The 23,548-nt window shown below is 53.0% G+C and overlaps 1 protein-coding gene across 1 annotated transcript in view; it reads right to left on the bottom strand.

Annotated features, from left to right (window-relative positions):
• The window catches only part of WNT7A (Wnt family member 7A), a 60,442-nt gene extending 39,723 nt beyond the window's left edge, over positions 1-20,719 (bottom strand). The window contains exons 1-2 of the mRNA XM_045991469.1: positions 20,438-20,719; positions 15,361-15,587 (exon numbers count right to left, since the gene is read on the bottom strand). Of these exons, the coding sequence (XP_045847425.1) occupies positions 15,361-15,587; positions 20,438-20,508 (298 nt within the window). The 5' untranslated portion in view covers positions 20,509-20,719. The remainder of the gene's footprint in view (positions 1-15,360; positions 15,588-20,437) is intronic.
• Positions 20,720-23,548: the final 2,829 nt, after the last annotated feature.

Raw genomic sequence — 23,548 nt, 5'->3', positions numbered from 1 at the left:
TGCAGAGGGCTGGGCACAAAGTGGCATCGACAGCAGACACGTGCGCAGACTCAACCTCCGGGCAGCCTGGGTGCCTGACAATGTTTATGTGAAATTCAGAAATGCTGCGTAAGATCTTCCGATGCATGGTAGAGCTTCCCGGGAAGGAAAGGGAACCCGTGGGGGCCATGTGTAGGAGAGAGAACTGACCACCAGTAAGGCACGCAGGAACAGAAGGTGGCCATCTCGTGTTGCTGGGCTCTGTAGAACAGGGAGCTGATGAATTAAGGCCTCAAGGACCAGTGATCGGGCCTTGAGTCCCACCAGGGCAGGACATTGGAAAGGCGCTAGTACTTGATGGACAGACTCCCAGAAAGAGGGTATATTGGAAAAATCACCCCCTTCCCCAACACATACGTGCACCCAGCAAAGCTAGACAACAAGCAAGCAGGTCTGACATAGCCAGAACAGGAGGTGGGAGAGTGAGGGATGAGGAAACCAGAACCTCCTGGGACTTGGGAGTCTTGCCCTTGACTTTGAGAATTGGCCCTGAATTGTCCCTCCGCATGCTCAGAGGCTGCCAGTTAAGGGCAAAGACTGGCCCCAGGCTGGTGATTCCCTAAGACCCCTGGAGAAGCAAAGACAAAGCCCCCAGGCACCAGCTCCCAGCACAGACTATCAGACACACAAGAAAATAATATACTGGAGACGGCCAACAGTGCGATTAGACCCTCAGTGACATCAAAGAAAAGAATCATCAGATGGAGCGTATACAGAGAACAGGATGAGGGGCCTGGGGTCTTCCCCGTTCCACCACTTGCCAGCTGTGTGACCTCAGGTGAGTCACCTAAACTCTCTGTGCTCCTCTGCCATAAAATAGGGATGGTAACCACCCACTTTCTTAGGTAGCTGAGAGGATGAGAAAAACTAACAAAGGTTAAGCATTAACACAGCCTGGTATGAAGAAGGAGCCCCCAATATTAGATGTATTACAATTTCTATCGATGATGGTAGTAACTGTTCTCTGTGAGAGGCTGGGGAGGTGAAGAGTCCAGGCTACTTGATCTTCATTTATGGTTGGAGGAACAGGGGCCAAGAGAAAAGTCCAGCTTGTCCAGGCCACCCATCCAGTAGGCAGCAGAGGTGAGCTGCAGACACGGCCTCTAGACACCTCATAGAGATCAAGAACAATCTGCAGGGATTAAATGACTTGAGCGGTGCAGTGGGCACAGCTGGCTGGCTCCAGAAGCTGAAAGGAGACTGGGTCCGCTTTATCAGACCAAGAATGGAGCATGCAAATTGAAGAGGGGGCGGGGAGTCAGGCTTGTCATCGGAGCCTTGCCCTTCTTCCAGACTCCTTCCTGGGGGTGGGGTCAGGGGTATGGTGAGGAGGGGCAGGACCAGCACCCTTCCTGGTAATTTTGTGCAGGGCTGCTCTAAACCCTGTGCTTGATGGTCCCCTGGTCTCTCTGGGCCCCCTGAACAGCACACAGCGATGCAGATGGCGACCGCCTGAAAGCTACCTAAACATGGCTTCTGTTCCCAGGCACCTCTCTTAAGGTTGGGGAAGGGGAGTTGTACCTTGACACATTTAACTCCCCTGAGTTCAAGGTGGAACCCCCACACCAGAGTGAAGTCCCAACATGGGCCAAGGCCTTCCCCTCCCTGCCAAGCTGGCCCTCACCTCAGCATCCACTGCCCCAGAGAAGCCAACTCTGAGGCTTCAGAGTTCTCAGGAACCCAGGTATTGACTGCTCAAGTCCAATGCCTCTGGATGCTATAGGGTCACTCTGAACCCTTGCCATTGACCTTGACATTGGGTTTGCCAGCCAACATCAGACTGGCACTGCCCAGTCCCACCTCCCTTTCTTCCTACCACCCACCTGAACACTGAGAATACTGGCCTGGGCATCAGGCAGGCTGCATAACTCACATCAGGTCTATTAACTTCCTGAAGCCTCTGTTGCTTGCTCTGTGAAATGGGCATAATGACGGCATCTGTGCATCATGGCTATGTAAGTAGACTGAATCAGAGAACAAGGGGGGTGCTGAGCACAGAGCCTCGCATGTAGCAAGTGTTCAGGAAATGCCAGACATCGTGGTTGTTCTTGTTATTATTACTTCCGAGCCCCATTTTGCTCTGTGATGCCCTGGAGGTCAGACAGCCTCACGCAGAGGCAAGTGCATGGGGCTGATCCGGCCTAGTCTGTCCTTCTGCTCAGCCACGCTCTGGGTTCCCAAGGGGACAAGGACAATGTCTGGCTCACTCCCCCACTCCCTTTTTTTTAGCTCCCACCACAAGATGTGAGGGATGAATGAATGAGCAGGCCTGCATTCCAGCTGCCACCCTGCCAGACGCTGGATGACCTTGGGTAAGTCACTTAACCTCTCTGCCCCTTCATGTCCATGTCTGTTGGTCACCTATTTCTGTAGGAGGAAATATATACCACCTGGCACATAGCTGGTATTTAAATGCTAGTGAGTGTTACAGTGATGATAACTGATGAACTTACAGGCACACTGTTGGGAGGGAGGTACAGAAACTCCCTCCACTCCTAATCTAGTTTTCTCCATGGCTCTTCCTGCCATCTTAGATTTATGTGTTGATCATTTGTTCCTCATACACCATTCCTACTCCCACTGTCCCACTGGAGTATAATTTCCTTGAAGGCAAGCACTCTGTCATATTCCCCACTGGGTCCCAAGAAGGACACATAGGAGGTACGTGGTACATTCTGTTGCATGAATGGGTGCGTGAGTGGGTGGATGGATGGATGGATGGATGGATGGATGGATGGATGAAGACTCCAAACAGTGGCCAACAACCACGTGACCTTTTTAAGGGCTTATTTGCCAGGTGCCCTGCTAGGCACTTCAGAAAATTATGTTCACCTAGTCCTTAGGAAAACCACCCCAGGTGAAGTTCAGAGAGGGTCTGACAGCCCACTTCCCCAGAATATCTGCACAGAATTAGCCAGAGGCTGGGGTGGGGGGGATTGTGGAGTTTTGCCGTGGGGGAAGAAGGGGGCTGAGCACCTACTATGGGCCAGACCCACACTTGGCTCTCTGTGTGGTATCTCCCAAAAGCCCCATTGGTAGACACCGTTCCTCACAGTGTTATGGAGGAGGAGACTGAGACTAAGAGGTAGACGTGATTCACTGAGGCCCCACACCTACAAACTGGCCAGAACCAGGACTCCAGGCCCAAGTGTCCTTTCTCAGTCCCACCAGCCTCCTTTCCTGGCTTCTTGAAGCATCTGAAAGCCCATGGGTAACAGAGATTCCTTTGGTTTAAGGCATGGATGCTTATCAAAATGCCATTCGTTATCAGTTAAAATGTATCAACAAATAATTTATAAGACCACTGAAATCAGATGGCTTGCTAAGCTAAAAACAGGTTTTGATGGCAGGAAGAACGTAGAAAAGGACCCTTAAATTTTTTTCAAGATTTAAAAAAAAATTTGAGAGAGAGACAGCACTAGAGAGAGAGAACGAGAATGAGTTGGGGGGGGGCAGAGGGACAGGGGAAGCAGACTCCCCACTGAACAGGGAGCCTGATGTGGGGCTCGATTCCAGGACCCTGGGATCATGACCTGAGCCAAAGGCAGACACTTAACTGACTGAGCCACCCAGGTGCTCCAAGCGTCCCCAAATCTTTAAACCTCACTCCCAGGGTGAGAGGCTATGTAACAGCCTATCCGTTCGTGCCTCCTGCACCCATCCCAAATGAGTAACAACAACTTATTTTATCAATGGGGAAACTGAGGCTCAGAAAAGGGATTTCCCAAGGCAGAGCCAGGATGCAAACTTGGAGGTCACCTGCTGTCTCCAGCCACTCCAGGGGACTGCCCTGACCGTGCTCGGGACTCCCAGCACAGCTTCTGTCCTAGCTGCCCGAGGAAGCTCCTTCAGCTGGGTGACATCCTGAATGCCACCTTGGGTGTCTCTTAGGAGACATCTGCAAGAGTGTGTCTAGGATGTCTGTTTTACTGCTGCAGAAACGATGCCCAATGGCACAGTTCTTACTAACCATAGCAAAGTAAAAAAAGTGCTTACTAATTTCAAGGCTCTTCCCTAAGCACTCATTATAGATCAACTCGATCCTGGCAACTATCCAATGAGGTGTGGACCATTATGGTCATCATTTTACAAATGGGGAATCTAAGGCCCAGAGAGGTGATGCAACCTGCAAGGATTTAAACCCGGTTGGCTGGGCTGCAGAGTCCAACCCACTCTCCTGCCCCAAGGCCATGATACCTACTCAGGCCTACTGACCCCAGCTCCGGGTCTTCTGCACAAAGCCAGTGAGCAGCACACACTGGGCTTGGCCATTGCTGACCACGTGCCCTCCAAGAACCGACCTACCCTTCTCTGCTTGGACCATCCATCCGTCCCTACTACCCATGAGCCGAGGAAGAACCTCCACCAAATCTCCTTGACCAAGCCATGTGCCATGTTCCTTCACTCCACAGATATTTCTTGAGCACCTCTAGCTGCCAAGCACTGGGGCCTGGGGACACCGAGAGGAGAGATTCAGACACAGCCTTACCTCCGTAGGGGGACAGACAACAAAATCACATCACTCAGTGGCAGCTGAGGATTCTGAAGAACATACAACAGAGCAGTGCTGGGAGCAGGGGGCAACTGGGGTGGCTCGGAGGGGCCAGTCATGCAGCTCTCTCTGTGGGTCAGAGGGCTCCAGGCCCATGGGATGACCCTGGCGTGGTCTAGCTAATGGCAGAAGCAGGTAAACCAGGAACACAGGGGAGCTGAAGCTAGGTCCACCATCCTGCCCTGCACAGAGGCTCCCCATGTCCCCAGATTCAGAGAATAGATTCCTAGAGCCACAGATAGCCCACGGGTTCCTCCTGGAATGATAGGTTCATGGAGACCAGGAGTCTTGCCCAAGGTCACCAGTGACTCAGTGAGACCAGGGGCACTAGACCCAGGCTCTCCTGGCTCCTGCATGGGGTCCCCGCCTTCACCCCATCCTCCTTAACTCTCCCCCCACCTCCACCCCATCCTCCTTAACTCTCGGTGCAGGTCAATTTTCCATCCGGAAGCCCCCGTGGCTGGCTTCAGCTCAAAGCTTGGATAAGACGGGGCTTGTCTGTCCCTCCTCTCTACTCTTTATTCAGCTGGGTGACCCTGAGCAAGGACTCTGCCTCCTTGAGTCTCAGCTTGCCCATCTGTGAAATAGGAACACCAGGACGACACTGGCAAGTTGCCATGAAGGGTCAATGCAGCCTCTGGTAAAGAGAAGGTGCTCAGCAAAGCACTGTGTTAACACTGAGGGAAAACGGGGAGTTTGGCTAATGCCCTCCACACAGCCCAGCTCCATAATGATCCCAGCGGGTACAGAGGAAATAAACTGATGAGCCAGTCTGCCCAAAAGATTCCATTCCACCGCCCTGTGCAATCGCTGTAAATGGCCTGCACCGGAATATTATCTGGGTGTATTTACGGTATCTTACTGGAAACCACAAAGTGCATTGTATTTTTTTTTTCTTTTGCTATTTAAAGCCAGTGGGTCAGAGAGTGAGCAATCTGCCGTGACACGAGCTGAAATATATGATGATTTGGAAAATATACAGATGGAAAAAGGTTGCTTTTGCCAGTCCCGTGGCACGGCGGCTCACAGCCCTTCTGGGATCGGAATGCCACACAGCTGGCTGTCTCCAGCCAGAGGAAGCACAGAGCCTCTTGATGAACAACTGAAGAATCAGGGGTGTAGGGAGTACCTGTTTGGGCTGAGGCTGGTTGAGGTAATAGGTCAGTAGAGCTGGAAACTGGCATGTGCCGTTGGAAACGGCATGTGCCGTTGGATCCAACTGTGTCGGATCCAACCAAGGGTCTCTCCTCCCACTGAGGCACACACAAAGTGTCAACGTCTTCCCCTCCTGCTTCCGAGCCTTTGTGTGTGCTGTTTCCTCAGCCTGGACATGCCCTTCTTCCCATCTGCCTGATGGGGGGCAAATGTAGCCGGGGCTTAGAAGCAGGGTTCCGGACGCCAATAAATCTGGGTTCGAGTGGCAGGACCTCGAGTGAGTTAATTGACTTCTCAAGGGTCTACGTTTCCTCCTTTGTAAATTGGGAATACGGGGACCTTCTAAGGTGGTTTGGATGGTGAAAAAAACGGAAGCACATGACAGACTCGGCCCACACCAGGTAAGGGATCAATGCTCGGTAGCTTTGACAAGATGCATGCTTGGTTACCCCAATTCTCAGGATGCAGCTGCAGTGTCCCCTCCCTGAGGGAACTTCCTGATTGTCCCTCCCTCTGATTGTGGCCCAGGGCCTTCGCTTTCCTCACTTTGTGCTGAATTGAATTCTGTCCCTTCCCAGTAGGTTGTGGAGAGCAGGATTGTTTCTCTGAGAAGCGTCCACAGTCGATGAATGAATGACAGTGCGTGTAAAAGCGTGTAAGCGTGTGAGTGTGTGTGTGTGTGTGTGTCTGCCTGTCCACCATATGAGAGCTGGAAAGAGAACATTAGAACAAAAGACTCATCTCAAAGAATAGCGTCAGGAGGGCTAAAACCCAGGATGAACTGAGGCTTGCAAAAAAAATGCAAACGAGACAAAAAGTCCTTTGTTCACTGCTTCTAAGCAAGAATAGGGAAAGAATAGGTCTTTCGCTGGGGCAAGATGGCGTATTGTTAAGAAATGGCACCGAGAAAGTGGAGCGGGCCCGCCCCTTGCTTCTGTCTCTTTCCTTCACTGGAAAGGCCTTCGAATCCATCCCTCCACGCAGCCAGTAGCTCACCAGACATGTGCTCTAGTCTCTTTCACTGCCCAAAATGGGCAAAAAAAGATGGAGCCATTTGTGTGAGGGCGGATTCCCAGAGGAGGGACCCGAGGCCCAGCAGGTCACTCCAGGGAGAGAGGGAGAGCTGCTCAAGTGACTGTTCTCTAGAAGTGGTGACAAATGCCACCAGAGCAGGAGTCCAGAAATGCTTCCGAGTCACCTGGTTTGCAGACACAGGAGGGTGGTACCCCCGGGTGCCCCCCCCCCGGGGCCTGAATCCTAGGTCACTGGTGCCCATCCCTGGAAAACCTCCAGCGGGGGAGTATCAAACAGGAGGCCGTGACTATCTGGAAAAGAATGCAGCCGTCCCCAGGAGCCCACATCGGGAAATCACCGTTTCTTTGTTGACAATGATGCTGGGGACATTGCAAATTTCTCTATGTGCTAAGAATGTGATTATCTTCCCACGTCCTGTCTCTCCCCTGACACAGGGGAAAGAAATTCTTCCAACAGCTCCACTCCCAGGCAAAGCCCTGCCGGACTGATTCATGTCCTACTCTCTCTGAAGCCCCTTTCTGCCCTCCTTACTGTACACCCTAGAGTCCAGGGAACCTGGGTCACTCTGGATACACTGGCTTCGTGCTGGGTCACACCTGCAAGCCTGTCTTGACTGCTTCTCCTCTGCCACAGCCTTCCCTCCCTCAGTTGTGGACCAGCCCACCTACAGTCCACCTGGACCTCTGCCCAGTGCCCTCTCCTCTCTTATCAGATTCCAGAGCCCATTTCCAGCCCTGGCCTCGCTGTCTGTCCCCACCAAACCATGAGCACCCTGAGGGAGGAGCCTGTGGCCGATTCATCAGTCTACCACGCAGAAGATTCTAGAGAATATCTGTGGGACAGGTAAGTGAATGAATAGGTAGACACACAGTGGGGCAGGGAACGTTTGTGGTGTGTGACCCCAGGAGAATTTAAATTATATGAATTCAACCAAAAGCACCTAGGGGAAAAGAAATGAAAATACTATATGCATGGGAATGTAAATTTGCATAGCCACTATGGAGGAGAGTATGGAGTTTCCTCAAAAAGTTAAAAACAGGATGACCATATGACCCGGCGATCCCACTTCCAGATATATACCCCTCAAAAGTGAAATAGCTCTCTTGGAAAGATACCTGCACACTGTGTTCACTGTACCATTATTTAAAAAAACCCAAGAAGTGGAAACAACTTAAGTGGACATCAATGGGTATGTTGTACATTAAGTGTATTAATGGATAAAGAAAATGTGAGATGGACAGACAGATAGACAGATAATGGGATATTATCCAACCATATAAAAAGAAGGAACTCTTGCCATTTGTGATGACACAGACGGACTTTGAGGACATTATGCTCAGTGAACTAAGCCAGACAGAGAAAGACAAATATTATATGATCTCACTTATATGTGGAATCAAAAAGAAAAGAACTCCAATGTATGTACTTATATTTTAGATGCATACTCTTCTATAGAGGGCATTACTACCCATATATTATACATTCATATGAATGTTTTATGGTAGAAAACCAGATATTCTGAAATTTTGTGGTTGATTCAAGGGACTTTCAAGGGTAATGCTGACTCGGATAGGTTTCACTGCACATGCCAATGTCAGAAGCTAGCCATTGGGGAAAGACAGAGGACTTGGTGAGTGAATACACCTAGGTCAATTCCTGGTTAGGTCCAAACCCATACTAGGAGCATGGTCAGTCTGTGAGAATCCCCAGAGTGGGTGTGTTGGGGCCTCTGAAGAGCAGCTCCACCAGATGGTCTATTAGTCCAAGGTCAGAAATGAATGGACTCTCCAGGGGAAGCCTGTTCAAGCTGCTCTCCTGTCTGTAAGACTTTTCAGAGCCTTTAATATGTGGGTGGCCATTGTAGCTGACCTCGAGCAGGGAGCACAGCATTCTGAGCTCCCCAATTTATCATCCAACCAACTCTCCTGTGTTTCTCCAGAGAAGCTGGTGGAGGGAGGGAGGAAGGAGGGGAAGGAAGGGATAGACCCTACCATTCTGCCCAACAGACCAGGAATGCATGTTCAGTTTTGGATTGGGATCAGAATGAAAAGCATTCACTCACAATGGAGGGAACAGAGTGATTCCCATGAGGGAGCTACAACCCAGACCTGGGAGGCAGAAGAGAAAGAAGAACCCAGGCCTTGTCCTCAGGAGCTCAGAGCTACTGCTGGCACACAGGGTAGAGAGCAGCTTCAGGGTGGTTCATCTTTTCATGAGTTTCCTGAGCACCTACTGTGTGCCAGGCGCTGGGGGTGCTCCAGGAGAAGACGATTGACAGGCCTGGTTCCATGGAAACCCCCATGGTCAGGGAGATGACTGATATTGGACACATCCTTGCAAAAGTAAGCAATGTCACTTCTGAGAGTGGTAAGTGCTGTAAAGACATCATGTGAGTCTCTTGGGAGGGGCGAAGGGGTGCTTTCTGATGGCCCTAATCTACAGGTGCCAGGGTCTTAAATCCTGCACAAGGCTGGCACCTGGCAAGGTGGGTCATGCAACTCCCTCATTCTGTAGATGGGCAGACTGAGATAGGAAAGTGAGGTACTCTCTCAGAGTCCTGGGATGGGGTTGGGATGGAAACCCAGCTGTGTGACTTTGATGCCAGTGCTCACTTGGCTGCCACATGGCCCAGCCACAAGACGAGGTTCTCAAAAACTTGTCAGCTTGGACAATCTGAAGTCAAGCAGGCTCATAAAAATAGAAGAATCTTCCAGAATAAGGGAATTAACTACCCATCTCAGCTCTGCCACAAAACAGCCATGTGACTTTGGTCAGCCTCCACCTTGCTCAGAGCCCAAGATGGAGGTAGACAGACCTCCTTTCCTGGGGACAGATGAGGCTATGCATGAGGCAGGGCTGTCACAGGGCCTGGCCCCATGGATCCTCAACGAAAAGACAAAAGACAGGAGAGTGAAGCCCCACATGAGCCACCACACCTGGGGTGCTGCCCGATCCAGCCTCGCTCCCCTACACTATGACTCAATACTACAATCACGATGGCCAAACCCGAGGAAAGAACACACAACTGGATGGAAAAATGGGCAAAAAGCATGAACAGGCAACTCACAGAAGAGTGAAATGTGTACAGCCAATAAATACAGGAAGAGGCTTCACCCGAATTACTTCTCAGGGGAATGCAAATCAAGACAGCAGTGGGAAAGCATTGTATGCCTGTTCCCTAGGCAAAAATGAAGTCTTGGATAATGCGAAGTGCTGGAGAAGCTGTGAATCAACACCACTGGCTGGCAGGAGTGGCACTTGGCACAGTCACTGTGGAAATCAGGTTGACATTCATACCTTGTGACCATCCATTCCATTCCTCCGTATACACCCAAGGGAAATGTGCATACACAAGCACCAGGAAACGTGCACAAAGGGACCCGTGGTGGCAATGTGACAAGCCAATGCTTAGAGGTGGCCCAGATGACCCACAACCAAAAGCGTGGGAGCATAGACCAGAGTCTACTACTGCAGCCAAAAGGGATCCACAACAGCCGAAGGAACCGTGGATGGGTTTTATTGCTATCGAGGGACAAAAGTAAATCCAAAAGACTGGATATAGAGTGACGTCTTTTCTTTATAAGATTAAATACAACTAAAACCAAATAATTTCTTTCTGTGAACTATATCAATATGATAAAACAGACATAAACAAGCAAGGAATGGGAAGCCCAAGATTCAGGATGGAGAAAGCATGGCTCGGGAGGGAGAGGCAGGGGGTGCACAGGGGATGGTCAGAGGAGGGGTTGTAAATTACCCATTCTTGTTCTAGTTGTTGTGTTGTGTGGCAGATTCAAGGAGGGGGGTTTATTGTGTTATTTCAGGAAAGGAAAAGGCTGAAGAGGGTGAATGCCTTCTCAAGCTGTCAAGGGCCACACTAGGTAGTAGGAGATAAAGCTGATGTGGGGCCGCATACAGCATTTTAATAATCCTTGGCATTTAAGACCCATGAAGAGCTGGCCCACAATCTCATCTGAGACTACTGACCCCCCCTACCTCCAGAGGCTGCAGACCCCTGTTCAAGATCCTTTTAGCAATCCAACTTCCATGTCGTTGTCCCTCAGCCAGGGAACCTATTCACTGGTGAAATTCTTCCTACCTTTTAAGACCCAGATCAAAGGCCATCTCCACTGTCTAGCTCACTCGTCACAGAGGAGATTAGGACACAGAGACATCAAGGGCATGCGCAGGGGAAAGACCATGTGACACTGGGAGAAGATGGCCATCTGCAGGCCAAGGAGAGAGACCTTGGAAGAAATCAAACCTGCTGACACCTTGATCTTGGACTTCTGGCCTCCAGAACTGTGAGAAAAGGAGCATCTTTGTCTAAGCTGCCCAGTCTGTGGTTCTTTTTACAGAAGCCCGAGCTGGCTAATGGACTCATGAGTAGGCCCTCTCCCCTGAGAGGTGGTCTTGGTGGGGCTCCCAGGTCTGGCCAACAAAAGCACTGCTGCCCTTGGGCATGTGATGGGACACATGACCCAAAGTCAAGTCCTGTTAGCTGATCCAGTTGGGATGGACCTTAGGACTTCTGTAGGTGCCCCCAGAGAAAGGCTAATGCTTTTTTTTTTTTTTTTTTTTTTTAAATTTAGAACCTGGAATTTGTGGTTCTGGCATTTTTAGAGCCATCTGGCTGCCCCAAGAGGCTGCTCTGGGGTTGGTAGAAGCCATTCCAAAGGTCAGCACCATCCCTGACTTTGCAATGACTTAAGCAGACATAAATTCCCCTCTTGGCCTGATGAGAGGGCTTGAACTGGGTTTTCGTTTCTAGCATGCAAGAAGGCTTTGCTGGGTACATGCCCATGGCCTTCTCCTGAGATACAGACAGTAAAATTTAGAACATTCATGAGGGGAGACAGAGCCATGAAACACAGAGCCAGAGACCAGAGTGGAGGCTGAGGAAGTGGTAGAAGGTGAGGCTTTGGGTCTCAGCATGAGATGATGAATAACTATGCCAAGGGGCAGCCCCCCACCATGTCAATTTTCCCCTTCTTCCTCCTCAGTCACAGACCCTGATCTGGTCTCAGAGCTACTCTGAATAAAAGACTACACTTCCCAGCTTCCCTTGCAGGTAGATGTGGTTATGTGACTGAATTGTGGCCAATGAGGTGTAAGTAGAACTGTGGGGTTGCAGGGCGAGGCCATGTTTCCTGCCATCCAGAGTGTGACCTTGATGGCCAGACCTCTTCCCAAAGTCAAAGACCTTACTCTTGATGCCTCACGGCAGGCTTGTTGGCTGGTCATTGCCAGGAAGAGGCAATCCTATGAGGGCAAGAGCCCTGAAGGCACTGAGGAAGAGCCCAGGAGCCAAAGTCTGAGGCTTGCTTCTTGGTGTCCTCAAGCAGGGTATGTTTCCACATGAGGAAACCAAGACTCAGAGGAGAAGTGACTTCTCAGACCCCTGGGGGTCTTACGTGGGCCTCCTCATCCTCTGCGCCACCGCCACCGCCTTTCAGGTTCCAGGCCAGGGTAACTCCTTCCTAACTGGCCTTCAGGTCACCAATCCTACCCCTATCCTCAGCCTCACTGTCAAAGCAGAACTTCACTCAGGGCACAGTGTCACCTCTTGCCAGGAAAAGTGGACCAGACTCCTAACTCCCATCCTGACGCCTGCATAGTTCACTCTATTTCCAGCCGCTAGAGCAGGCTGCTAGATGCAAAGTCAGACCCTGTCATTCCCTTGCTCTCCATTCACTGGAGGAAAACCCAAAGCTCTGACTTGGCCCGACAGATGTCACACTGTCCAGCTCCTGGCTTCTTCTCTGACCTCTGAGACTTCCTCTTCCCCCGATCACTGTACTCCAGCTATACCAGCCCTCTCACTGGTCCTCAAACAGTCAAATATGTTCCTGCCTGGGGGTCTTTGCACATCTATCCTCTTTGCCCAGCATGCCCTTCCCCAGACATGTCCATGGCTCACCTCCCTCATGAATCCAGAGGCCTTCCTTGACCAAACAGGCTGGAACAGCAGCCTCCAGCCATGGTGGGCACTCAGTAAATATTTGGTGAACGTATGATTTAAACAAGCGAAAGAATTTTATAGCGACTCTTTAATGAGCCTTCCAGAATGACTGACTATTAAGCTGAATCATGTGATGTTGCCATTTTTGTGGTCAAAAATCATTGAATAGAGGCTATTTCATACAGAATGACTTTACTTTGGCAGCTATGCCTTTGCTCCAATTCTCCAACAGCTCCCACCACCTAGTTTGAGTTCAGACTGGTCAGACTGATACCACTTGCCTCTTGGGCCTGGCTCCCAGTCACTTCCAGGCCTGAGGGCCTGTCGCCCTACCACTGTTACGCCCTGGGTTTTCTTAGGCTCCTCTCTTTGCCTTGGTTCCCTGAGGCCACTCAACGCGCAATGGACGTCTTCAATTCTACATCTCTGGTCAGCTGGGAGGGCTGCCGGACAGCAGGGCTCCTGGCACCGTAGCCCCCACCTTGTACCCCCAAAATGCATGGTGATAATGCCAGGCTATAGGCTGGTTCTTCCAAGACCGCAGGCTGTTCCAGGGTGCCATCATCCCAGTCCCGGGACACCCTGTCACTCGCTTTCAATGACCTTGGACAAGTCCCTTCTGAGCCTGTTTCCTCATCTGGAACATCTCATATGTCAGCAACACACAAGTTTAAAATAAGGCCAGAGCCCAGGCCTGGGTCCCAGGGACAGGGAACTGAGGAATGTGAGCAAGAGAAGGCAGAAAAACCATGGGTGCCCACAGAAGGCTCCCAAGACAGGGATTTCAGGGACCCAAACTGGACTCCCAGTGTGGATGCCACCTCCTGGTGTGAGCCAGAGCAGCCCCGCCCACTCTCTGGGCCCCCGTTCTCCACTGAAAAGTCAGCCCTGAGGCTGGAAGAGGGAGAAGGAAGGGCAGGTGGGACAAGCCAAAATTCTAACCACGAAGATGTTGGAACGGGCACACGGTGTGAAGAGAAGTTCTAGAAGAGGAGGCCACAGTGCTCCCTGCCAGCCTCACCGTGAAGCTGGGGTCTGTCCCCTTCAGGAGCGAATAAGCAGGTGCCTACAGAAGATGGTGACCAAACAAGACCCGCTCAGGACTGAGAGGACCAAGAAGGAGGAAGGAAACACCCAGTGGTGAGTGCGACGGGGAGCCCAGCTCTCATGGAGCTAGCATTCCCGAGGGGTGAGGAACAAGTCACAGTGCCCATGAGCTGAAGCTTTGTGGTGTGAGGGGACTTTAGACCCCAGTGATCAAGGGAGGCCCGGAGGCCGTGAGAGAGGGATCCGCACAGAGAACGAGGGGTGTTCTGGGGTGCTGGCTGTGAGAAAGGATCTGAGGCAGAAGGAGTGTGTGGTGCTGGGGACCCAGGGCTGGACACAGTGTGGTGTGCCTGGGGGGGCGGGGGGAGGGGAAGATGGGAGCAGAAGGGGGCAGAGGTCAGCAGTGCTTTAAAATGAGAGGAAGACTCCATGGAGTTTTAAGCAGGGAAAATGACCTGATCTCGTTTTCATTTACAAAGGAGGACCCTGCCTGCAGGAAGGTCTCCAGAATAGCCAGGGGGCAGCGGGGTGCCAGGGGGTGGGGTGGGGGGGGGTTTGCGGTGCTGGGGAGTCCAGAGGCGCCAGCTGTGTGACCGGAAGGGAAGGAAGAAAGGACACAGAGAAACGGCTGGATTTAGGGTGAATCTTTTCAATATCCACTGACTTTACTGATGCTGGGGCTGAAGGGGAGAGAGAGAACGCGGCGGGGGCGTTCTACTGGTTAGAGCCATCCAGTAGGCCCGGTGAATCACTCCAGCCCAAAGAGACCTGAGGCGGACTTATTTCCAGGGAAGTTCACAGCTTGGCAGCAAGCCTGTGGACTTCCCAGCCCCATAGTACAGACACACACAAGCAGAACACAAAACATGGCCTTTTCCACAAATATGGAGGCCTCCCAACGACCGCCCGCCTTTCCACCAGGTTTTCCTTGTAACTGCTTTGAAAACCAAAAGTGTGACCTGACACGTGTCTCAGTGTGTGAATCGTTTGTGTGTACACACACAGACGCACGCCCATGTATGCATGCCTCAGCAACACACAGTTCCCACAGAACAGGGTTTGCAAATTCAAATGTCCACAGTAGCCTGGTGAGTCATGAAAGGAGACTGTGTGATAATAGGGAGTGGTGAGGACTGTGGCAGGGGTTCCATTTAAGGGAATCTTCGTTCTCAGCCTGACCCCCTGATAACTGTGCAGGCACAGACGTAACTTATCAGTAGATCTGCCCCGTTAAAAAAAAAAAAAAAAAAAAAAGCCAGAAATTCATACTTTGAGGTAGAAAAGTTATTTTTTAAAAATTGGACTTCAATTTAAGAAACATCAGTGCTTTATCAGCCGATTAGCCTTTAGGCCACTGGTTGCTGGTTTTCAACTTTGCCATAGGTTGGAGTGGTCTGGAGTCGAATTAGAGAGCCGACCCTCCCCAGGAGACCTGACTCAAGTCCTGACACCTGCAGATCCCACACTTCGCAGCATGGGGCAGGTGAGAGGTTCACAGAGGGCTCCTGAGGCTATTCTGGTCTCCCGCAGCCTCTAAGACCTTGCATAAGTTGTCTGGGTGAGCACATACCCACTTTGAGCTCCTTCCCGAAGACGGTGCGCTCCCCTAGTGCTGAGCAGTTCCAGCGGCCATTGCGGAACTGAAACTGACACTCGTCGAGACCCATTTGCGAGCCTTCTCCTATGACGATGATGGCGTCGGGTCGGCTCTGGCAGATTGCCCGCTGTCTGGGAGCTAGGCCCGGGATCTTGTTACAGATGATGCTCGCGCCCAGAGCTACCACCGAGGAGAAGCCACTGGAGCAAGGGGACACAGAGAAATGGAGTGTTAGGCCAGCAAGGTGGGGGCACGGACTCCACGCCCTCCAGGGGTATCTGAGGCTGTTGTCCCCACTCTTCTCATACCCATACCGACCATACTCCCCCCAACCCCCAACTCCCAGCAGGGGTCTCCCAACTTTTTGATATTGCACCCCAAACCCACAATTACTCATTTTGTAATCCATATCGGTACTTGCATAGAATGTATAGTCAATATGAGTGAGTCCTGATTTCCTTTTACGATACACACAAAAAAGACGACATGTGCTGCAAATATGACATTGTGCACAAAGCAAGTTGCCTTCGGATTTATGGTAGGGTTCAACTGAGATGAAATTTAAAATCATGCAAACTAAAACCCACTATTGTTTAGGAATCATGTCTGTGTGATCAAACTGCAAAGGCAAGCAAGGGGACAATAATCACAAAGTTTCCTGCAGCAGTGGCCCTGAAAGGTTGTGGGGACACGTTAAAAAAAAACTGCAACTGCTTGTAGATGTTATATATACTCTCCAGTATGTATGATCTATGTCTTCAAAAAGTAATTGTAAATGGGAGGTCTGGTGTTTTCTTTCTGTGAGCCCATGGAGCATGTGTACCCCACTCCAGGCATGATCCGTCTAAAGGAAGCCTATGACTCTTCATACAGTTCTTGTCTTCTTTATTCATCTTCTGTGCAGGTAGATACTGGGTATCTCGCAGGTGCCAAGCACTATGCTGGGAGAGAGGCAAGGGCCTACCCTCCAGGAGTTCTGGAGGGAGACCACACCCATTTCGCAAATCAATAAAACAGACCATTTCAGACCATGGTAGGCACTATGAGGAAAGTAAACGAGGAGGCCATAAATGAGGAGGGTGGGCTTGGGAGGGAAGAGAGAGGGGACACTTTAGCTGGGGTGGTCAAGGATGGCCTTCCTGGGGAGGTGCAGTGCAGCACGGCCTGAATGGTCAAGAACCAGTCATAGGAAGGACTGCGGCAGAGTAATCTGGGCAGAGGGAAGAGCAAATGCCAATTTCTCGGCAGGGGGTGGCAGGGGCAGCAAGCAGAAAGATCCCACAGAATCTGGTGCAGGGCTCAGGGACGGAGAGAGTCTGAAGAGACAATCTGGTAGAAAGGGCTAGAATTTTCTCAGGTGCATCAGGGAGCACTGAAAGGCTGTATGCAGGAAACTGACGGGATCCCATCCCTCCAGCCCCACAGGGGAGAGGAATGTGGGAATGCAGGGCGCCAGAGCAGGAATATGGAGAAGGGACAAGGAAGAGGGGGTGGTGGCTTGGCCTTGGCAGTAGCTGGGGTGGCAGCAGATGGAGCTGACCAAACTTGCTGATGGGCTGATTGAAGGGTGGAGCTGAGCGGAGGAATGGGGAAGGGTATGAGGGAAAGACAGGCGTCAGTGTGACTCCTGGGTATCTGGCGAGGGGTGGGGCCATTTCCTAATATCAAGATAGCCCCAGACAAGCTCCAGTGATGACCCTGATGATGCAGGTAGCCCTTCCTTTGCACAAAGATGGTCCACATGTCTGGAGCTTTTAAAGAGAAGACCTCACCCCTGATGCCTTATTCTGGACATAATAATAAGAGAGAACTTCCATTTATCGAAGGTCACAGCCAGCCCTGGGCAAAGTGCCTCACACTTTCCATCCTGGGACTCAGCTACAGGAAGTTGTTCTGGAATTGGAATTTCTTAAAGCGAGGATCTGTGTACCCAGAGTACAGGGGACGAGGTGATCCCCACTCCTCTCCAAGCACATTACTGACTGGTCCCTACCCTATTTCCCTCAATCCTGCCTTACACCAGCCCTCTTCCTGCCTCCTGCCCTTTGTCCTTACTGGTCCCCTTCCCTGGAATCTCTCTCCTCCCCCTGAGCTTCATAGGCTTGGCTTCTTGCCATCAATCCTGGGACTTCAAGGGACACCTTCTTTGACCACCCCAGCTACAGGAATCTGCCTCCCCTCTCACCCCTCATAACTTGTTTATGTCATTCTCTGGATTACTTATGGTCTTCCGCCATGGTTGGTTCTGTGTGCCCACTTTGTTTATCACTTGTCCTTCTCATTAGACTATGAGCTCTCTGGGGCAGGGATGATGTCTGTTGGTTAACTAAATGGCTTCTGAATGAATGGATGATGAATGGGTGAACTATGGAGTTTCCAAAATATCGCTCAAGGTAAGTAGCTATGACACAGCAGGTGTGCCTGCCCAAATACGCCCCGAATGCATCAGCATCCCTACCATGCCAAGGCAGGAGCGTAAGTGTTGCTGCAAACATGGGATACATGTGACTTTTCTAAACAGCCTGGTGGGCAGGATTCACCCTCTCACATATCTGAAAATTGAGGCTCACAGAGATTGAGATCTGGAGGCTAGTGGGTCACCGATCTGAAACAGAAGCCTTGCTAGAGCTCTCATTCATTCATCTCAGCCACTGAAAGAGAGTCTAACACGGCTAGAGCTAGAATGTTTGAAATGTTTGAAGAAGAGGCAGCGTGGAAAGATCGTCAAGCAGAGATGTTTGGGCCACAAGTCAGCGAGAACCTGTCAAGCCCTAGCTGAGACCAGGGAATTCCCACCCCAACAGGGTATAATGTTGTATTGGAGTAAAAAAATCGTAGGAACAGTTATCTAGCAGCTAAAAGTTCGGGCCTAGAGTGCCATCGATGCTTCCTTGGTCTTCTAGCTGTACGGCCTTGGGCAAGTTGCACCCCTCTCTGTACTTCAGCTTTTCCATCTCTAAAAGGAGGATATTGATTTTTAGTCCTCATTTCACAGTGTTGCTGTGAACATTCAATGTGTTAAAACACGGAAAGTGTTCAAAAGGTGCCAGGCACCTAGTATGTACTCAATTAATGTGCTGCTGTTGTGGTTTTTGTTATTATGGGATTTGATTATTACAGGGGGACAGTGCTTGAGTCGCTGGAACGAGCCACATTAAATAGAATACCACAGATGCCCTGCCATCAGCCCCTGGAGGGGAGGAACTAGGCACATCTGGGGAGCCAGAAGGCTTCTTGAGGACGTTGGGACTTTACACACATGCCCATTTTACAGATGGATAACCGGAGGCTCAGGGAGCAGCAGGGCCCAGGGCCAAATTCACCCTGCAATTCCTTTTCCTGACTTGGATCTCTCCCAGCCCCAAAGGGCGGCTGCGGGGCTGAAGGCCCGCGCCCTTCGTAGCTCCCTCCCTCCCTCCAGGGCAGCGCACCTCCCCGCCCCCCCGCAGGGCCAACTAGGTCTCTCCGAGCCGGCGGGAGGTCCCGCGGGCGGGGCAGCCAGGCTAGGTTATTTTCTGTTGTTTTCCCTTTCTCTGTCCCTTCCCTGGTCCCTCCGCCCCGATTCTAATTAAAAAGAAGATAAAGCCTCACGCGGCCAGCGCCAATCAGCCCGACCAGCTTCCTGGATGCTGGACGCGCGCGGGGCGGCGGGGCGCGGGCCAAGATGAAGATTAAAGCAGGGAGAAAAAAGCCACCCAGACGCGGACGAATCAATAACACTTAAAACACACCCGCAGGCAGACAGCGCGCGAGCCCCGCAGCCGCCTCTCCGCCTGCGGTCGCCTCTCGTCCGCGGTCGCGGCCGGCGGCCGCCTTGTCCGCTCTGCGCGCACCTGCTTGCAGCCGCGGCCGTTCAACTTGCGAAATGCCCGCTATCGAGACGCGGGGTGGGAAAAGGGGAGGAGTGATAGTTGCAAAACACAAAGGCTCTGCCACACACAGACACACACACGCTCTCGCTGCAGCCCCCGCAGCCGGCTGCCTCCCCAAAGCCGGGCGGTGGGGAGGTCCCCCCCACCCCCACTCCCGGCGGTGGGAAAGCAGGTTTTGTGAAACCAGCCAAGGTGGCCCTTTAGCGCCAGAACCTCTATCAAACCCTAAAGCCCCCCACTCCTACCCCTCCGTGCTTCACACGCATTATCTCCTAAGTACAAAGGGTGACTGGCCCTGTAAATGCGGCTCCAAGACGCGTCGCGAGCCACCTCCTCCCACTTTTCAGCCAGAGCGCCGCCCCGGGCCCCACCTCCGTGGAAATGCTGGAGTGCAGCAGGGAGGGCTGCTCCGCGCGCCAGAGGACTCCGGTGCCCGGTTTTAAGGGGCGGGGTGGCCCGCCTCTCTCTGGCGCTGGCTCTTGGAGGTTGCTTCTCTGGGTGTCTAGGGCCATCTCTCGTCCCACCTTTGTGTGTGTTGTTGGAGATGGGAGGCGCTGTCCCCTTGGCCTGGGAATGGGCTCTAGGAGTATTGAGGGTTCTTGGAAATTGGGTGGTGTCAGGGATCTGAGCAGCGGTCTGTGTTTGTGCCAGCGAAGGTCCCTCCCTCTAGGTACCTGTTCCCCGTTGCGAGGACCGGCCCCGCCTGCTACCCGGGGACTGCCCTGTCTCCAGGAGAGGCTGTGTCCGCGCCTCTGTGTACAGAGGTCCTCTCAGGCTCTGGGGTCTGAGCTCCTTGGGAGCGGCTGTCGTCCTGACTCCTGGCTCCGGTGTTCCTGGGGGAACCTGCTGTTCCTAAGCCCGGGTCAGAAGTGACCCTAGGAGAGTCTGGCCTTTGCAGCAGCTAGTTCGGAGTCCCCCAGGCTGCACCGTCTTACCGGTTGTCTCTGGTTCTGAGGGGTACCGGACTCAGACATCTTCAGGAGGGCCGGACCTCTGCCCAATCTCCAGAGCTCTGCGCGCCCCTAGGGCGCCCGCCTGCGGGCGGGTGGGGGGTGTCTTTGTGCGCCCACCCAGCCTCTCTGAGGGGCCTAAGAAGTCGGTGGCCAGCGGCCGACCCCCTCCCCGGGCCAGGCCAACTTTGCCGGGACACGCATGCAGGGGATGCGAGCGGCCCTTACCCGATCCGGAGGTAGACCATGCCCAGGCTGAGAAAGAGGTGGCCCAGGCAGCGCCGCGCTTTCCGGTTCATAGTCCCCGCTGGCCGCCGGGGCCGCGGGCCGGGCTGTGCTGATCCCGCGGGCCGGCCCCGGCGGGGCTATCAACATAGCCTGCCCGGGAGGCGCGGGCCGAGGCGTCCCAGGTGCCGTCTGTCCGTGCACCCGTCCGCTCGCTCGGCGCCTGAACCTCGCCGGGAGCGCGGGAGCCACGGAGGAGGGAGGGAGGAGCGAGCGCGGCGCGGGGCGACGCCGGGCTGTGCGCTAGCGGCGGGTGCAAGTGTGTGAGGCGCGGGGAGTGCGGGGGCGCTGCTGCCGCCCGCCCCCGCCCCTCCCTCCCTCCTTTCCCCCGTCCCTCCCCCGCCCTCTCCCCCTCCCGCCTCCGGGGAGCGCCCGCCCCGCACCCCCGCGACCGCGGGACGGGGCCGCCAGCTCTAAGCGCGCGCTCACGCCTTGCCCCACGCGCTCCCGCGGCGCCCCCTCCCGGCTCCCGGGCGCGGAGCCGGGCAGGGGGCGGTGGGAGTTCTCTTGACCCCCACGGCTCGCTAACTCGCAAGTTGCCGTCCAGCTGGCCCCCTGTGGGATTGAGAGGATCAAGGCTCATTCGAGAATCCCCGCGCCCTGGCTTGCCTCGTTGTCCTCCCCGCCCGGCCGGGCGCTCAGAGCTGGGTGGTGTTAGGTGGTACCCGGGTTCCCCCTTTCCCCAGGCTTCCTTGCCCAGCTTCCGAGGTGGGCGCCCCCTTCCGCGGAGTGGGGATAACCTGCTCAGTATATTCCTCCCTCACCCCTGTCTATTCTAGGAGGTGCGGCAGGTGGGTGCCCTGGTAGGGCGGCCACATCTGGAATGCCCCTCCTAGCGGACCGTCGGAATCGGGCTGAGGCCAGGATGCCCCGCACGGGACCCAGACGTAGGCCTCCCGAGCAGCCCGAGGGCGCCTGGGGCGGCTGCAGGTCATTGCGCGCTCGCGGCGACACCTCGTGGGCGCCGCGGGTGTTGTAGCTTCACCTAGCTCCCCAAACCAGGTGCTCCGAGCTTGCTAGCCAACCAGATGCAGATCCCTTCCTAGGACGTACACCCCAGTCCAGTGAGCTAGCAGAGCCCTTGGGCTCACGTTTCAGCTGAAGAAATTGAGGCTCAGAGACGCTAAGGTGTTTCCCCAAAGTCACCAGCTAGTAAGTAGGAGAGCCAGATTGGAAATAGCCCCCCACACATTAACACACCACCTCGCAGGGCTTGCCTGTCCTTTAGAATTGCTTTTCTAAATCTTCCCTGAAAACCCGTGTTCATGCCTTCATTCGCATCACACAAGTGTGTGTGCCACGCATCATGGTGGGCACCAGGGATACAAGGAAAAAAGGACACAGGACCTTCTCTCTTGCAGCCAGTAAGGGAGACAGACAGTGGTAAACATAAACATAATTTCAGACATCACAGGGAGAGGTGAAGATAATAAGGCAGAGGGACGAGAGAGACACACATTGGACTCGCGGGGATTTATCTGAGATCTGAGTAGGTGGCATTCGAGTTGAGACCTGAAGGACACAGGATCTGGGGTCCCAGCATTTCAAGAGGAAGGACAACCATGTAGAAGCTTGGAGGTGCACATGAACCCCAGGAGGGGATGTGGGGCTGTTCTCAAGAACGAGAAAGAAGGCTGGTGGGGTAGATGGGAGGAGAAGGGGGCTCACAGATCCCACAGAGCTGTGTAAGCATGCCAGGGAGCTTAGATTTCACAGGGGAAGTTCAGCGGGAAGACATTGGAGGGATAGGGGGAGAGGTGACTCATCTGATGTGTGTGTTTAAAAGCTCCCTGTGGAGACTCCAGGCAGCTGGGGGGTGAAGAGTAAGGCTGGGCAAAGTGGAGCCAGGAAGACCAGAAAGGAGACTACCCCATGGGTCCTGGCATGAGACATTGGTGGTTTTAAAACACAGCCACACAATTATTCCACGTGCCTCCCCTTGAGAGGTGGGCTTTCTGTGCTCTCCCTGCTTGATTCCGGGTGGGCTTTTGTGTGGTGGGAGCGATGCTGCAAGGCTTTCGGGCTAGGTCATAAGAGACAATGCAGCTTCCGCCTTGTTGGCTGGAACGTTCTTGCCGGAGCCCTGAGCTACCCTGGAAGGAGTGCAGAGGCTGCCATGATGTGAGGAAGCCCAGTCCACAGTCCCAGTTCAGCCCTGGGATTATCCCGGCCCAGGCATCAGACATGTGGGTGAAGGAAACTCCAGATGATTCCAACACCTGGAATCCCCTTGTTTTGAGTCCTCCCGTTGAGGCACTGTGGACAGGGACTTCTGCAGTCATCCCAGTGTGCCCTGTGTAAATTTCCAAGCCCCATAACTTGTGAATATAACGAAATGATTGCTTTATGCCACTATTTTTGGGGATGGTGCCTGTTACCTAGTAATCGTAACAACGAAGGTGGAAGTGAGGTGTGGGGAGAAGGGGGATGCTGGGCCTGGGTCACAGGCAGCTCTGATAGGACTTGGAAGGGCCCAACTGAGAAGGGGGAGGGAAAGAGAGGAATGAACAGTGACCCCTAGGCTGGTGGGATCCTTCCCACCGATGAAGGTAGCAATGAATGACAGTGGGGGAGGGAGAACGGAGCAGCCAAGGGACTGGGGGGACCAGTCACAAAGTGTGTCCTAGCCATGCTCTTGCTCCTGTATTCCTCCCCTCCTCTTCCACTCTGAGACGAGCTCTGAGCAGTTTTACTTCAAGGCATCACTCAAATGTGTCCTCTCTTTCCTGTATGCATTGTCCTCCTCTTGGACCAAAGTTTCATTTGCGTTACAGATGTTGGGGGACACTCACGCCTGGGACATCGGGGCAAAGTGCTGGGATGTAACAGTGGGTCAAGTAAATCCCGTGTCTGCCCTCCGGGAGTACCTAGTCTGTGGACTGATTTGATGATCCGTCACACAGGTGGAACTTCCTATGTGCCAGACCCTGTCATCAGCATCTTGACTCATTTAATCCTTTAACAATACTCTGAGGTAGGTGCCATTCTTTTTGTTAATATTGGTATCAGCATAATTATCATCATCTTATAGAATGGAGAAGGCGAATCATGGAG

This window comes from Meles meles, chromosome 20 (genome assembly GCF_922984935.1).
Source record: "Meles meles chromosome 20, mMelMel3.1 paternal haplotype, whole genome shotgun sequence".
Taxonomy (NCBI): Eukaryota; Metazoa; Chordata; class Mammalia; order Carnivora; family Mustelidae; genus Meles; species Meles meles.
Note: the sequence above shows the minus strand (reverse complement) of the source record. Positions and strands in the feature narration are given on the sequence as shown.